Source organism: Coenobita brevimanus, chromosome 65, assembly GCF_032717465.1.
Source record: "Coenobita brevimanus isolate Jiangsu-jjx chromosome 65, ASM3271746v2, whole genome shotgun sequence".
Lineage (NCBI taxonomy): Eukaryota > Metazoa > Arthropoda > Malacostraca > Decapoda > Coenobitidae > Coenobita > Coenobita brevimanus.
Window position 1 is genome coordinate 45,799,196 of NC_137018.1, and position 18,600 is coordinate 45,817,795.

Here is an 18,600-nt window from a genome sequence, read left to right on the forward strand (position 1 = left end):
CAGCATGTGGTCTTCTGTCAGGCAATGATACCAGTAGAATTGATTTTTAGTTTTCAGTCACAGTACAGTATCACATCACTGACTTCTTGATAAAAATTAACAATGAACGTGCATGTACAGTGATCACTTGATAACATGGCACTGCATTTGGGAATTAGATGGCAACTATCATTACTCGCCTTTACTATATTTCAACAAATGGAGAAAACAAAAGCACTAAAATTCATGAGATAGTAGCAAATATTTCCAGGTACATCTACTTTCCATTTTTTTTTTTGTATGCTGGTATTCTAAAGTTGTAGGAGGTCATACTACTAAACTTACTCATCCACCATCTAGCTGTGTGTAATACTCTATCATACAGTGATCAGTGAATTTCCACCATCTTAACCCCTTAACCGCGGGGCGTCACTTTCGTGACGCTTGGGAGCAAGGGATCACACCGCGGGGTGTCGCTTTTGTGATTCTGTGTTATTTTGAATTCACCCGGGCTTCCAAGTGGGGGCTTGTATCATCTATCAGTACTGACAATGTCCAACACTAGTCAGCACTCCTAATCTCATCTGTACTCCCATCCATTGTTGACAATTTAGCCATTTCTCCCCGTTCTTGACTCCCCTCCCTACCCCCCCTCCATTACCCTATCCTCTCGCCTGCCCGGCCATGCTACGCTAAGTAAATCTTCCTTGGAATTTTTCACTGATTTCATCCATTGAAATAAGCCCTATGTCCAATTCTTATACCAAATAATATATACAAGAAAGAAATCAGGTAAGTGAGAGTGCCATACACCTGGAATTGGCTAATTATCACCTGACAACACCTCACGTGCACTCGTTCGCTAATTTGTTCGCTAATTTTCGCTGTTTTTTTTCCCCTTGAAATATGCCGTATAATCTATTTTCGTAATAAATATACATGTAAGGAGGGAAGGGAGAAGCCTAAGTGATATTTACATTCACCTGGAACTACCTAATTTATAATGTATTGTCTAGATTTCCTGCCAATCATATCAGTGCTACACAAAGCTGTTTCAAGATTTAACATTGGTAGCTCCGATTATATATCTCCTAAGTAGGCCTCTAATCTATTTTCGTAATAAATATACATGTAAGGAGGGAAGGGAGAAGCCTAAGTGATATTTACATTCACCTGGAACTACCAAATTTATAATGTATTGTCTAGATTTCCTGCCAATCATATCAGTGCAAGACTTAGCTGTTTCAAGAACCAATATTGGTAACTCTGAATAACCCCTAAACAGGCCTCCAGGCTGGCTGGCCCTGCGTTATCAGTTTACTCTCATCTTCCAAAGTGAGAGGACATGTTTCTTCTTGCTGACTTCAAGGCCTTTTTTCACCCCCATGCAAATGACTCTGTGACCTTTACCCCCTACTAAACCTTGTGTGGAAAGAGGTAAAGGGCTGACAATTGATAAAAGAGTGACTACGATCTTTCTATTGAGTAAAACAGTGCAAGTGGAATTGTAAATAATGTGTAAATAATGTGTAAACAGCAAGTGAAAGTAATGAATGTAAATATACGTGAACAATGGAAAATAGTTTTATAAGTTATTTCAAGTGACAGTGCACAACACAGTGTAAATAAAATAGAAATGTAAATAACGTAAATAAAATAGAGAACGTATATAGAAATGTAAATGAGTAGTATTATAAGAATACGAGTATATACCCTAGGAGTAATGAAAACGAAAGTTTCACTCTAGCATGTCTGAATGCTATGAGTTATGAGAGTGAAGATGAAAGTGACATTCACTCTCAATGCCAGTATACATGACGAGAAAGTGAATGCTACGTATTTTACTGAAAGAAATTGAATCCCTACAGTGACAATAAACTAATACTACTGAAGGAAACTTATGGATAAAGACTGTAGATATATATAAGTGTTATATAGTAATAGAAATATAAAGTGTGAGGGGTTTTATGAATAATAAATGACAGACTACCAAGAGCGAACTAGTGCCAGTGCGACGATCAGGCGCGCTCGTAATTTCCATTGCTTTCACAGTGTTTTTTTTTTTAGTATGGATCCCAAACTACTTGAAAATTGTAGAATAGTGTTTATAGTGTTTGTATCTGGCTGTGGTAATCATATTACGGGTTGTCGGGAAGTGTAAAGTGGAGACTTCATTACCCTTCTTCAGAGGTCTCCACAAGTCCTACGGTAACCGACGAAGGCTCAACAATCATTCCAGGAGAAAGCTGAAGGTATGTGCCATAAGCATATGTAATTTTATTATTCTAGGACTAATAACTGATTTTTGGCAAATATTTTTTGAGAGTCTGTCGGAGCCCAAATAACCCCGCGGCACACGCAAGTCATTGGTAAACAAGCCCGCGGTGTAGGGGGTTAAAGATCATCTTATTTCCTCCTGGAAACTCCAAATGAAATGATCATGACAGACCTAGTTTGTCCTTACATACCTGTGCACCTCTCAATGTTGGAGGCCTTGCTGTTTACATCATATTTACCCTAACCACTCCAACTGCCGTTACTTGCAATAAGACAGTCCAAAATATAGCATCACCCTAACACCCGCCCCCCCCTCCCCATGTATCAGCACCTATTATTTATTCTATTTTATACACAGTTCACCTCTCACACTCTTGGATGATCAGGCCTGAGATTCACTTTCTCACGCTACCCTTAGTTTCTTCTTAGCTGCTACCTGTGGTAACTTATTCCTTTGCCTAGGTCATTTATCACTCTTTCTCTTCCCACAGTAAGCTTCCGCAATACAACTCTACCTCATTTCTGTATCATGATACACCTACTAATGTCTCACTAATTCTTACCACATTCATCCACGTGACACATCCTCAAACTATCCAACATTTTCTATTTTCAGGTTTAGATCACAAATTTCACATCTCCTGGCAAAATTTCTGTTAACAATACTATACACTCAACCCCCTGCTATCGCGCCTAACTGGTCACAGAAAACAAGCGTGATAGCTGAATGCGCGATAGCTGAACTGAACAATCAACTGGAAAATTTCTAATTGGTTTTTCGGTGGCCCATTTTTCTAACTTTTAACCGCTTTATGCCTACGACTTCCTGCCAATCTCTCCTCTAACATGAAATAAAGCATTATTATATTAACCCACCCCATCTCGACGTTTTTGGACCTTTTTTTGGGGGGGGGGCCAAACATGCGCTTTTGGTGAGAAACATCGAAAAATCATAGAGAAATCGCTCACCTGAGGTTTAAAATACGCAATTTAGGTACGAGTACTTCCTTACCTGACTGGTTTTCTAACAGGCTGGCACCAAAGAAAACGAGTTCTATGGGAGGGTAACTATTTTATCCACTCATAAACAGTATTTATTTATTTACCTGGTACGAATTTATATGTAGTACAAGAGTATATTGGTTTTCAAACAGTAATATAGGCATTATAAGCATTGTTTCACTCACTAACTCATCACCATTCATGACCTTTTTTTTTCCCACATTACCTGATCATCATTTCTGACTGTTTCTTCCTCTAATGCTATGTAAACTTTGTCCTCCACATTGTCATCGACTGGGGAATCACTCTGGCCCTGAATGTCTTTATTGGCCAGGTCACTGGTAACAGGTGAATTGCCGAGACAAGGTGTGCAGGGGGGGGGGAGATTATGCGGTGTAAGGCATTGTTCCCGCTTGGCATCTTGTAGAGGAATAGAGGAAGGTGTCCCGTGTATACATGCCAAAAATCACTCGCAAAATCACTCGCGAAAATTGAAAATTGTGCAAATTAGGGACCTTGCAATGTTGGCGCGTTAATTCACATCGCCGGGACGGCGCGGGTTAATAATAACAGTATAATGAATAAATAAACAACATAAAAAGCTATCAAACTTTTATAAAGATTACGGCTTGGGTGGTTTGATGGGTTCCGAGGCTTGGGAGTGGCTTAGCTGCCGCCAGATCTCTTTGGCTGTCTCCATTTCTTTAGTGTCCACAGCTAAAGGGGGTATCACATCGTACCTTATATCAGGAATGGCTGAGGAACATTTAGGTGGAACAAAACTTGGATGCTATCACACACGTTCCTCACACTGTCGTCAAAGACCCATCTCAGTTGTAAACACGTGATTACTTTATCGACATCACAGTTTTTTCGGCATAAGAAATATTAACTCTTTATAAGGGTTTCAAAACGATTGATATTTATTCTAAAATACAATATTAATAAGTATTCACCGTTAGGCTAAATTTCAATGCTGTAGTACGATATATTCTTTCGAGCCGAATGGGTTTTGGTCACTGTTTTGCCCGTCGTGTCCTCGGCAGGAATCCGTTCAGATGCATTCCAAATGCCTGTGCTATAATCGGGAATTTTACCACGTTACCGTTCCGATTAACCATCGTATCCTCTGCAAACCTCGTATGAAGTGCCGTGTGAATAAGTTTCGCTTAGCCTGTCTTCAAACTCGACACGTGATAGCGGTCTTGGGGTGCGTGATAGCATGTATGGTTGTGCATTTGATGTGTGCGTGATAGCAGATACGCGTGACAGCTGAACGCGTGATAGCAGGGGATTGAGTTTATCATCTTCTTTCTATATTTGCCTAAACACATACCTGCTGTCTACCTGAATATCACACTCTTGCCCATACTCTCCCATAAGTCACCTTGTGATTATTAGGTACAACTTATATAATAACCTCACTCCAAGCCACAGCAAATATATTATCCGTATTCAATGTATCCTATACCCATTTGTGTCTCTGGAGTGAAAGTGAAATAGCACATTTCTCTTATTCTTTTCACTTCCTGTGCATCTTTCAGATTATGGTTATGAAAAACTACTACAATCATACCTTACATTCCCATACTTGATGTTTACTTTATATGAATTTCAAGTGTCCTTGCTATTATTTTACAACCACCCTGCCCTTGGATGGGAAAGGTCTGGATGATGATGATGATATACAATTTCATATGAATTACTTGTCAGTTAATCTTGTTAACCTGAGCCTTAACTAAATACTCCCACACACTCATTTTCATGGTACAGTACTTACCAAATTTAACCCTGACATATTCATAAGGGTCAGAGTTCCAGAGCTCTTGATCAGCATCTGAATAGCACATGAGAGGGAAGAGGACGTCTTGTACCACTGACAGCATGTGTGGCTTCAGCAGTTTCCATGCCACCGACTGGCCAACACTATAGGAGAAAAATATATATATATATTTTAGGATATGGCCCTCTACACACTGGCTAAACTGTCACGGACTGCATTAATAAGTCACAAGACTTGCAGTACTACTATCGATTAACAAATTTCATAACTTAGTTTCTCATATTGCAATTTAGTACAGCACTTTCTTCTTTTCCTGATGCACATATGGAGATTAAGGATGAGCCTCTGAGCTATGTACTCATCTAGTTAATTAATCCTGTTGTTCACACTGAACTTTTTAGAAGCCTGGTCATTAAGTTATTCCAACCAGATGTGGCCCATAAAGGCTTGCTTTAGAGGGGTGGTTCTGGTATACTGTATTGCTCATGAAATGCCACTCTAGCACTGAATATCTGGAATGGCCTAGCCCCAGGCTAGGGATATTGCTGGGTCAGAGGATGCATGGAAGCCAACAGGTGATCCTAGCTCCACTGCTGGTGTTTGATGTAAATGAAAAAACTTACCTCTGTTAACCCGTTCTTTACCAACCTACCCCCCTCCCTGATGTAAACATTACATTCACCCTCCATACCAACCTGACAGCTCCCCGTCCTGCAGTGTGGGGGGTAGAGTATGTTTTACTGTCACATCCAAACTATTCACTCTTTGTGAATTGTTTGTTTACTGATGATCACACAAATCAAACACAATGTTACTACCGTAAAAAATAATCATAAAAAAAAAATTGTATAAGTTTACATATCTTGTACTGGAGTACTGTACTGCTGCCCAGGTAAAAACTGTACACAATGAAAAAAATGTTATGCACAGATGAATGGCTTATTTATTTACCTTGTAAGTTGTGTTGATTTTGAGCAATAAATAGTGGTCTAATGATGTCGCTAAAGTAGCAATGTGTTGTGGTGCACTCTGAGGCAGACGCAACCAGGTGATGCCAGGCCATATGTGAGAGACAGGTATGAAAGAAGAGAAAATGGAGAAGGAAGAGGAAGTAAAGTATAACAAAATAAACAAATGCAAAACCGTAATAAAAAAAAAAAGGGTGTGTGAAATGTTAACTATAAAAAAAAAAAAAAAATGAGGAAAAGAAAGTGAAAGAAGAGAGAATGAAGATGATGAGAAAAAAGGTAGGAGGGAGTGCATGCTGGCTACTGACTGTGCCAGGCCTGGAAATGATCTGGAGAATATAAGTCAGGTTGTTCATTGCAAGCAGACAGAAGCGTGAAGCATGTGGAAACATATGATGGGGATGGTGACCTTAAACCTCTTATTGCTGAGAGCATGGTGTCGTTAAGCTCACTATTAATTACCTCTTCCTCCTCCTCACTCACATCAACCTCACTATCGTTTTCAGGATCACAATCAGCATCACTGTCATTTGCTGACACATCAGACACTATTGCAACATCATCTGATACATCTAAATCACTAGCATCATGAGGATTAAACTCTTTATCACTATTGGAATCCGCCTGAGTTGCCATGAGAGAAAACTATCCTGGGCACCTTCTCTAATGGTCAAGTGCATGGTAACTGTGGTTCTCTCAGGTAGACCAAGAGGTGTAATTGTTGCCATAAGTCTCCAGAAGATATAATGCAATATCTGCAGAAATAATAAATAAAACAATGATTGGTCTGAAAGAGGTTGCATCATAGATCAGTTGGCAACCCATTGGTGCAGGCTGAACTTGGTCATGATCTACCTTATGACATCAAAATTTGTCACAGTCTTTGTTGTCAAAACACAGAGCTGTTGCCATCACGAGGTCCTCAGAAACAGCCCTACAAGGCTATCCTGACGCCCATATGCTGCCATTCATTAGCGGGTGTACGAGCGTACCATGGTCGCAGTTCCTGTGTATCACAGGTGTCTGCAAGTGACGTGTCGGGATACATCAAAACACTTCTAGTAACGAATAGGTTAACAGAGTGGGCTCTTCCTTCACATTAACAACAACCACATACCTGTACTACACATGTAAGAAATGTATAGATTTCTGGTAGTGAAATTTGAATAGTAAAGGAAACCACTGATAATAGGTTTAAGTATACATAAATCTGGATGGCTTGATGAAAGTTTAGTACTCCCCTGAATGATAATGGCAAAATTACTACTGAACAGCTGTGAGGTCACCTGGAAAATTAAAACAATTGTGACATGATGCATGTGTGTACAATGTACTGAGGATGAAGAGGGGATCTCCCTCATCACATACCAGCATCACACCACTGTAAAGCAAGACAAAATCGTTACCCAAATTAACCATCTGAGGAACAACAACCAACATGACCTTCATTTCTTATGTTAAATACCTGGAACAAAACAGTAAAGCCAAAAATTAGGGCCACTTCAGATACTGATGTTTTAGGTCATCAGCAATGTTGAGACAGTCAGAGCAAGTGAGGTCTGCTTATGTTTGTTCGCATCATCAGGTTAATTTTAGTTCATTAAGGTCAATTCAGGGCCATTATGATTCATTCAGGCCTTATCAAACAGTAATCAGGCCTTTCACATCATACTGGCTCAGTAACATCAAAGTAGATCCATTTACAACCAATCTCTATAAATTAGGTTCATTCAGATCAAGTGATGAATGTTATTATCAATGTGATTTGAGGTTCAATCTGACTTTTCACATCCACTATCTAGTCAGGTTACTTCAAGTTAGCTTTAGGCAATTAACGTCCAATTAGATATATTCAGACTGTTTTTGTTGGAGATGTTTACATGATCAGCATGTTCCTCATGCAGATTATGAACCAGAAACCTGAGGTATCAACACAAGCCTTAAAACATACTTCCAATTTGCACAATAGTGTGTGTGTGTGTGTGTGTGTGTGTGTGTGTGTGTGTGTGTGTGTGTGTGTGTGTGTGTGTGTGTGTGTGTGTGTGTGTGTGTGTGTGTGTGCTTCGATAAAATTAAAATCAATAAGCAGAAATGAATATAGGCAGGTCATGTTTTTAATTAGAATAAAATAAAATTTTAAAAAAATAAAGCAGATGGATAATATGGATAGCTAGGTGACAACTCGGAGATGGACTGAGAGACTAGACAAGATGGGTATGAAATTTGGAGATTTACTGGGGCTGGATGGAACCAACTAGCAGAATACAGGTCAGAGGTAAATATGATGGGAAAGGTCTTCATTTTGCTTTAGACTGTCTCAGGCTGTTGTTAATGAAGGCTTATTAAGAGAAAAGTTATTCTTCTCTTCCTGTGTTTGTCTTCCAGTATCTGCAACTATTATATGTTTGGCTTGCTGAGACAAGAAAACTATCAATACTATCATTTTCATACAGCTCTAAACCAAACCAAAATATTCTTACACTCAGAACTCCCTTTAGAATCTCTAAGCCATCTATGATGATCATATATTCATTTGGTGGAGGAGAACCACATTCACATGATGGCACCGATAATACTGGGGATGTATAAATATCCATAAATTTTCTCTCTATCCCATTAAAGGAGATCGGTGGACTAAGGGAAAAGGGCAACTTCAACATAAAATCCACAAGGTTGATGTCAAAATGAGCCTGGGACCACAAGAATCATACTGTAACACTTACCCCTGTTCTAAGTAATTCAAAGTTTGCTGGAGAACTCGGGGTGACACGTAGACCTTGTTACGATAATTATTTAAGATTTTTAGCAGGACCTGAAGTATTCCCTGGGAGAAACACTTAATAAACCATTCTGCAAACTCCCGGTACTCTTTGCTGGCTGTGCTGGGGCAACCATATCTGTGAAGAAGACATAGGGTCGGCTGAGCTATATGGAATACCGGTACATTACGGTTGGATTCGAGACAAGTGGAACTGGCTCAATTTAATACAGACATTTCAAGTGTGAAACATAACTCAGTAGTAAACGTGATACTGAAAAGTAAAAGAATAATATGCCTTGATTCCATAATATTAGGTTAATATTATTATATGACAACTGGTCACCATCATCAATATATGCTAAATACTAAATAACATCTGATCTGTCTTGAACATAGTGACTTCAATAAAACAATGAGGAAAGGAATGCTTTGGACATTTTTAAATTCAATATACAGCAAGCGCTCACATAACGCGTGATCACAGAGCACGATTCTCACATAATACAGAAGGTGCCATTTTGTGTCCCAAAAATGTCACAACAAGTAAGAAAGTATATGTGACGCAGTAGAAGGAAGCTGCTCATTTTTTACAGCACCTGACTACACTGTGATGATGGACGTAACGGGGCGGGAGGCCCCAGTTTATATTTCAAAGTCATACTATGCAGCCAATAATAGACAGAAAGCGGCGCAAGGCATAAAATTATGGTTGGAATTCACACAATATGGCAAGCAATAGCGTGCAGATTGCATCAGTCAATGATATATTGCTATCTTGTGTCTGCGCAGGGTGTCGTCACGGTCCACTAAGCATTCCTGCCCCAGTTGAGCCTATCCTCTCCCCACGCTGCGGCTGCACACGTGCTCTGTGTGATCTTTGCTCTCTCTCTCTCTATTTTGCCACCTGACCCAGCCTGACCATGCCGCCGCACCGTGACCCTGCCAAACGTCCAAAGTCACTGACACGAGCAGAAGGTGGATGTCATCAAGAGGATGGAGAGAGGACAACAGAACTGTGACACTGAGAAATCATACAAAGTTAATGAGTCCACCATTCATACAATTCTCAGCAAGAAGGAAGCCATTCTGAAGACAGCTCGGGAATATGGAGGATCATCCATGGACAAGAGGATACGAGTGTTTGACTCTGCTCTCGTAATGATGGAGAGGTTTCTGCTGATGTACTGCAACCCGAAGGAAAGGTGAGGAGGCCAATCAACTCGTTAAATACTCGGAAGACGGCCGGCCACCTTTATGCTATAGCCTGCCGCTGTATTGCATGCAAAGCAAGCCTATGAACACCTCCGGTAAGAGAAAATTCGCCAATGCCACCAGATTCTCCTCACCCGCTATTTTCCTCGTCAAGAAATTCAAGAGCAACAACAACCAGAAGAACATGCTATGTCTGATGTTTCTGTTGACTATGAGGGGTTTGTGCAGGAAGCAAAAGAGAGGCAACAGAGGAATCAGGACGTACTAGATGACTGTGCTGCGGACCAGTAGGAGTCCTGCCCTGCCTCGGAACCCCTCACCACTTCCCCCCAGTACGCCCACAACCTCTTCCATTCGAGGTGAGGAATCCACCAGTGTTTGAATGTAATGATGTCTTTATTGGGTGGATAAATCTCCTGGGAAAAAAAAAAAAAAGAATATTGTCCCAAAGTTTGAAATTGGGGCTGGCTTAGGTACCATGAAACCCTTTAACATGTAAACCTATGACCCTATAATGCAGAATTCCCATAAAGCGGGAGCTTCTGGGTACGATATTCCCTCGTTATGTGAGCACTCGCCGTACAGTAAATTTCTCCTTTAACCCGAGGTTATCTTCATGGAAGCCCCGCAGCTTCCATGATGTTAGTCAGAGATTTTATAACTAAGTAGTGTACTGTTACAACTGCATCATCATTCTGTAACTTCCACACATCAGTGTCATCATTTTTATCTCACCTTTCAAATATCCGGGCAAGAATATGCAGAGCCCATTTCTTAACCTTCCACCATGGTAAATCTGGTCGCTCCTCCTCATCAACCTGAAGCGTCTGATCTGGCACAGGTCGATCTGCCACCTGTCGTATGGCCTCCATCCACTGAGTGAACTGTTCTCTGTCCAACAGTTCAAGTGGCAGGTGGTACTGAAGGAAATTAAGACTCCAATGATTATACCTTAGCATCTCACTTAACTAGATTTCATATGTAACAATGCAACACATCAGTAACTGAGAAATCCCTACAAAGCTATACGGGTGCTATGCAGATACTCTTGCATCTCCTAGCATACAATATTTTTCTCTAATGATCATCAAATATTGACACTCTGTTCTAGTTTCCAATTAGCCCCCTCCTGTTTAAATAAATGGCATGGGAAAAAAAAAGAAAAACTGCACTTGGCACACCATGTGCTAAAATACAGTTGACTCCTCCCAAACAGTCACCGCAGTGGAGAAAGCATGACAATTTATTTTAAAAATAAACTAAATCTTCCTTGATGCACCAATATACTTCCCTAATTTCTAGTATATAAACTATGCCAAAAGAGTAATTCCTCACTAACAGTGAAAATGTTTTTAAAAATTAACCAGTATTGCCTCATCATCACTGAAAATGTTTTAAAAACTATCCAGCAATTCCTCACAAACACAGAAAATGTATTTTAAAAAATGTGAAAGTCATATACACAGTAATTCCTCGTTATAAGAAAAAGTTCCACCAGAGAAGCATTTTCTCATACATTAAAACCTCATTCAAGGCCACAAATAAATTGTTAAGTGTATTTGATATGATCAGTTTTACCCCTATGTGTATCAAATGCTTAAGTCCATAACCAATTAACACAAAACAAGCAAAAGGGTAACGGGACCATTAGGGCCGTAATTACAGGCACCATCAAAGTCTACATGGGTTAAGCACGTTGCGTGTGTGTGTGTGTGTGTGTGTGTGTGTGTGTGTGTGTGTGTGTGTGTATTTACCTATTTGTAGTACTGTATACAGGAATTGAGCAATGCTCGTGTTGTCCTGTCTCCACTTCCACATTTATCTAGTCTACCTTTACAAACATGAATGTTTTTCTCCTGCACAGCCTTTTCGTCTAAGTCATTCCAAATACTTATGTATTTACCTAATAAACCTAATTGTGATAAACACGAAATGTGCTATGCTCGTGGGTTCCGGTCGCTGTTTCTCGATAAGTCAAATTTAGCTTTAAACTCGTTTAAGTTTTTAGACTGGACGATCTCTTTGACCAGGCTATTCCATAAATCTATAGTTCTGTAAGGAAAGTTATATTTCTTGATATCCTTCAAGAAGCTTGACTTTTTCAATTACATTCCGTGTCCTCTTGTTGCGCTCTTATCCCATAAAAACAGATCTTCTTTGTCAATTTTATCTACTCCCACCATGGTCCTGAATACTGCAATCATGTCTCCCTTCTTTCTCCTTTCCTCTAAGGAAGGCAAATAAAGCTTTTCCAGCCTCTCCCTGTATGACAGATCTGCCAGACTTGGGGACCATCTTGGTTGCTGTTCTTTGTATTTTCTCAATCTTGTTTATATCTTTCTTTTTGTATGGGGACCACATTACCGCTGCATATTCTAACCTGGGGCGGATCACGGCCACTATCAATTTTTTCATCATCTCCTCATCCATATAATGAAATGCTACTCTTATGTTAGTCAAGAGTTTATAAGTCTCTCCAACTATCTTGTTAATGTGCTTTTCTGGTGACAAACTATCTTGGACCAGCGCTCCCAAATCTTTCTCTTCTCTCATTTTTGTGATTAATTCATTACCCAATGAATAATTCTGTGATGGCCTCCTGGTACTCTGACCCATTTCCAATATTTTACATTTCTTTACATTAAATTTCATTTCCCACGTCCGGCTCCAATCATGTATCCTATCCGGATCCTCCTGCAGCATTTTACAATCCTCCTCAACCTCTACCTTTCTCAAGATCTTTACATCATCACCAAACAGACTTGCATTACTGTTCACTCCATCTACCATATCATTCAGGAACATTACTGGCACCAACACCGAGCCTTGAGGGACTCCACTTGTTACTTCCCTCCATCCAGACATCCTATCCTTTATTACTGTTCTCATTTGTCTCTCTCTCAAAAAGTCTCTCATCCATTCCAGGAGTTTCCCCTTCAGTCCTCCTATATATTCTAGTTTCCACATTACACTGTGTGAACAAACAAACACACAAACACAGGTGAATACATAACCTCCAACTTCGTTGGCGGACATAAAGCCTTAGTTCAAGACTGAAATCATGTATTTATATTCAGAATGTATGCTGTAATTTTCTAATTACAGTAAGCTCACCCCAAACGCGTTCTCGCCGAACGCGCTCGCAACTGTACAGTTAGTGCTGGGATACGTATACGACAACATAAGATTAAAGAACTATTACGAAAACTATAAATTTACACGAGAGGCCTTTGAAAGGCCAAATCTCGAACCTCACCAGCCTGACAAATTCAACAGCATATGATGTAAGGGGAAGGAATTTGAACTCAATGAATGTTTAGGTATACACTGGAAAATTGGATGACAAATGGCTATACTGTAAATATAAACAATAGTTACCTGAGTCATAGCATAAAATATCTTGAGTATAAGCTTCTGGAGGAGTGTGGAGTGCTCTGATGGATCTGGGATGAGATGAACCATACGCTCATAGCACATAGGCAGCAGTAACCGCATTGCTTCATGTAATGGACCACGATCACCCTTCTTTTTGTACCTGTATAAAATGTCAAATTAGATCAAACTCTTATGACTTTCATTTTATTTACATATCAATTTGGGAAAAAAAAGTAAAAACCTATTTAAAAAAAATTAAACCTATTTGGCAATTTTTTTCAAAATTAAGATAAACAAGAAACTTCATTTCAGAAAGCGAGATATGAAAATTGAGGATGGATGAAACTGATACCTTTAAGACCTCAACGAAATTTGTATGGAAATGCAAAAAATACAGGCTACACATCTAACTTCACAAACAGCAAAACAACTCTATCCTACAAAAAAGTGGCCAGTACATAGATCAGTTTGTGGAACAGTGTAAAATTTTGAAGGTTTTGATGGTGGGTGACTTAAATGCATGGGTTACTTTTCTGGGTACTCAATCAATGCATAATCCTAAATTTGTGGCTCAGTGGGTCAAAGCGCTCTGACCGAAGGGACAGAGGTTCGAGTCCACCCAAGAGTCACTGGTAGACATCAGGAAGGGCATCCGGTCATAAAGTGCCTACATGCTCCAAAACCAGAAGTCCTTTATCCAGGGACAACTCCTTAGCCCTTACCAAAAAAACAGGACACAGCGTAGAACTCAAACAAACTCCGCATTTCTGGACACGATAATGATACAAAGCAATGGCAGATAAATATGAACATAAAGTAGTGGATGATGTGAGTCATTAACCCTTTTGTGTTTATGGGTGCGGTGCAAGTTTCATGCACTCGTTACCAGTTGACACAGGCTGAGTCTGCACACATTTCAACCACTCGTTACCATTCAAAGCCAGTTGCGTCAAACGAAATGGCCTGTTTTTTTGGTTATGGAATGATTTCGCATCTATTTCTGGGTGGGAACAAAGCACTACTTGCGTCCCCGTGTATTCCTTCGCTGCACTCAACCCACCCGGCACCCAGCGTCGCCCTACTACCCCAGTCAGTGCGCTATGAGCTTTGCTGAAGCGTTAAGATAATCTACTTTCGTGCTCCGTAAAATCATCCCTAACTGACCTACAGTAATTCTTTATACACCACAATGTAGCCAAATAAATTCCCTATAACTTCATCTCAGAACAATTTCACAACAATAATATTTCCATAAAAAAAAAAAACTGAAAAAGAAAGTAAAAGAAAAAGTAAAAAAAAAAATAAATAAATAAATAAATAAAAAAAGGCATAATTTACATTCAGCTGATCTTTTTTACAACACCATAAGCAAGTGCATTTATTCAGATTACGGTGAAAAAAAAATTACAATTATCGAAGCATAAATAAGGGTGTGAGGATAAATTGTTTATGAACTGTCGAGTGCATTCCCGGGAATAGCAAGGTGACCTGGGGGGGGGCCCCCCCCCCACTCAGTGTGTGGTGTTGGGTGCCCAAGACTGTGTCCCAAGTACTTGCTCACAGTTGGACACAGCCTGCATTGATTGGTAACGAGAGGGTTGACATCAAACAGATTTGAAAAATTCAAAGATTGCATTTAAGATATATTTGGTTACGAATGAAAAATCTGTGTGTGGCGCTGAAAAGGTTATCAGAAATAAAAAACAGCTTGGTGGTTTGTGGAAACTAAAAGAGCAGTAAAAGAAGAGAAAATACAGGTGGGATGGTTGCGAGTGCTGGTGAAAAAGACAAAGGAATATATTGGCAGTAAGAAATGAGAAGAAAGAAGAAAAAGGGTAAATGACACCAACACTCAGTTAGTGGGTAATCCTATGCTGAGCTATAACCCAAATGGTTTCATACTCTTCAAGAAATCACTTCCTACAATCAGTGGTAAACGTACAATCAACATCTGGATGCCAAGTGTTCTAACAGGTCATAGTAAGTTGATAATCAGATGTGGCACATATGGAGTTAGAGTACAAGCCAGAGTGGGGTTTACTGCTTACACAACGTCTTTCTTTTCCCAAAATACGTGGACTAAATATCCTAACACCAGACCCTATGCTTCTGATTCAAGGGACATTACATGTAGGACCTGGTGGATGAAAGTAAGAAAATAAAGGCAAATTATTCTGTAAACAGGAAACTATCTTGTAAAGAGGTGCAAAAATGTAAGAATGTGTGCAGAAAATGGTCCAGTGAAAGCAGGGGTATGCTGCTGATACTTATCCCACTTCTATATGTTTCCTTGCTTCTAAATGTTACCTCAACATATCTTTAGATGGGAAAATGGGTCAGGATGAAAATTTACCGATCTATCCATCTATCGATAGCAACATGCCACAATCCCATAAGGGTTGGCCATTTGTCTGAGTTGTTTTATGAGGAGAGGCACTAACCCTCCACCTACCCACTTGCCGAAATGTAGGGAACACGTATGGGTTGGTTACATGATTACCACCCAGTGCTATAAATGGTTTCATGGCTTACAAGAAACCATTAGGCTTGTCACTCAACCACCTGAAATGAAAAGACACCATAAAAAGCAAGAGGAAAGATGGGAAAAATAGGAAGGGGGGACAGACACAGAAAAATAATGATAAAGGCAAAGGAAGAAGTATATAGCACAACATCAAGGATGAAAATAAAGATGATACCGGTACTGTACTTACACTTTTCCATATTCATTCCTACATATTCATTCCTAAATCTTTGCACCCCTTTCAAAGATGTTTCCTATTTTGAGAGACCTTGCCATCAGCAGCTGATTCAGGATATTAAATATAAAACTGAAATTTTGACTTTGGACAGGGATAGCAGAGATGCTAAGGATGGAACGACAAATCTGGAAATGAACAGGTCATCACTGTCAGCATCTAACTTTTCATATGCATAAAGCAGTCACCCTTCCACACACAGGAACTTCCTTCATTTTCAGAAGCAGCACCAGGTCTATGTGCCGGTAAAGTAATATCTTTACGTTCCATCAGGAGCATACGGGTTCACAGCTATGCCCAGAAAAATAAATAACTGATAAAAATAATAATAAATAAATAAATAACAGTACATCAAACGAATGGAACTCACTCAAAATTCTTAACCAGCTGATACAGGCAAAGCAGGCTTCCATTCCACAGTGCTGTGTCTGGGTTTTGAAGATATATGCTGATTTTGTCCACTATAGTTGTCCAACGCCCTGGGAAGTCATGTTTCACCATCTGATATGTGCATACAGCAAGCTGAACTCTGAAAAGAGTATCTGGACAATGATCAACTCACCAAAAGCTTCAAAGCAGACAAGTACTCTATTTTATCCTTGAGTATAAGCCATATCAATTATGGTCATCTTTCTGGCATGTGAGAGTATTTGCATATTGGTACATTGTACTGCTTACAATAAAGCCAAATATAATTAGTTATGGCATAGCATATTTTGTCCTTGTAGTACCAATAAGTTGCTCTCTATGGTGTTATTTGTAAAATCTGAAGCTACTATATCCAGGCAGTCTCCACTAGGACCATTACAGGAGATATGGTTAACAAATCTGTACATGGCATAATGAAATAGAATGGTAATAGGTGTGGAACATCAGAAAACAGTGAAAAAATATGAAACGCAAATACAAAGTTGTCTGTGTACCCCAAATCGTATCATATCGAATTGCATAAAAAGGACAGAATATGCTTGCATACATCGGCCTTGGTCACCCAAAAGCATTTCTTGGCCTTGGTCACCTAAAAGCATCTCTCCATGCTGCTCAATCACAGGCAGCATCCCTATTCAGCCACTTATCCCTGAGGTCACACTCTATGACTTAATCTCAAGTTTCTTTTGTGGTCTGTCTCTCAAAACTCTACCCATGACATTCACACTTCTCACCATCCACAGCCAACTGTCATCCATCATCCTCTCAACATGCCCAAACCATCTCAATCTACCCCTCCTTACCACGTCAAAACATACTACTTCTTTTTTCTTTTCTTTTTTAATGCAAGGAAGAAGGAACCAAAGGCCAGGAGCCCACAAACTATTTCTTCCAAGCAAAAAACAAAAACAATACCAAAGAGAGCCAAATTCAAGATCCATTAATTTCGAGATGCCTGGACACACCGCGTTTGAAAGACAGGAGATCATAAGAAATAGAATGTACGGACAGAGGGAGACAGTTCCAGAGTTGACCTGCTGCATAAATGAAGGACTGAGAGTAACAGTTAGCTCTTGCATTAGAGTTGGACAGAAAAGGGATGAGAGTTTGTTGCTAGACGAGTGCTACACGCCCATCGTAGAGGTGGAGGAATGCAAGTAGACAGTTCAGAGGAGCAGTGACCATTGAAGTAGTGATAGAAGAGAGATAAAGATGCAACAGTGCGGCAAAGAGACAGAGGTTGAAGGGGGCCAGTAACAGAAGGAGAGTTAATGAGACAAAAAGCCTTTGACTCCATCCTACTGAGAAGACCTGTATGTGGGAAGCCTCCCCACACGTGAGTTGTACTCTACACAGCGGCGAATAAACCCGTGTATTAAGTCAACAACTGTGCAGGGGTAAAGAAGGAACGAAATCGGCTAAGCACATCTAATCTTTCGGAAGCAGATTTTACAAGAGATGTAATACAGTATGATCTTTCCAAGATAAGTCCCGAGTGAATGAAACCCCAAGCATGTTCACGGATGACGAAGGACTGAGCTGGATATTATTAAACATTAGTGGGTACTCTTGTGGAAGATTGTGTCGGGTTGATAGGTGTAAGAACTGAATCTTTATTGCATTAAAAACAACAAGATTATTTTTACCCCAGTCCGAGATACGAGCCAAGTCAGACTTTAGGTGTGCAATAGCCTCATCCCTTGCTTGTTGAAATAACTGCTGAGATGGACACTGCGGGAACCGAATGGAAAGGTTAAGGGTGCAATCATCTGAGTATGAGTGGATAGGGTTAGATGTACAGCTCAGGTAACTGTTGAATAAACAAAAGAGAGTTGGTAATAGGACAGAGCCCTGAGAACCACCACTGTTGATAGACCTAGGAGAAGAACGATGGCCATCTACAAAAGCAGCTTTAGAATGACCAGAAAGGAAGCTATAGATGAAGGCACAGATAGAAGGATAGCAACCGTAAGACGGCAGTTTGGATATTAAAGATTTATGCCTGACTCGATCAAAAACCTTTGAGATGTCAAGTGCTGTGGCAAAGTTTTCGCC

At 39.9% G+C, this 18,600-nt stretch overlaps 1 protein-coding gene across 1 annotated transcript in view; it reads right to left on the minus strand.

Annotated features, from left to right (window-relative positions):
* msk (importin-7 msk) overlaps positions 1 to 18,600 on the minus strand; it is a 161,003-nt gene that overhangs the window by 112,344 nt on the left and 30,059 nt on the right. The window contains exons 3-7 of the mRNA XM_080276609.1: positions 16,487 to 16,645; positions 13,361 to 13,517; positions 10,718 to 10,902; positions 8,733 to 8,906; positions 5,039 to 5,184 (exon numbers count right to left, since the gene is read on the minus strand). Coding sequence (XP_080132735.1) covers positions 5,039 to 5,184; positions 8,733 to 8,906; positions 10,718 to 10,902; positions 13,361 to 13,517; positions 16,487 to 16,645 — 821 coding nt within the window. The remainder of the gene's footprint in view (positions 1 to 5,038; positions 5,185 to 8,732; positions 8,907 to 10,717; positions 10,903 to 13,360; positions 13,518 to 16,486; positions 16,646 to 18,600) is intronic.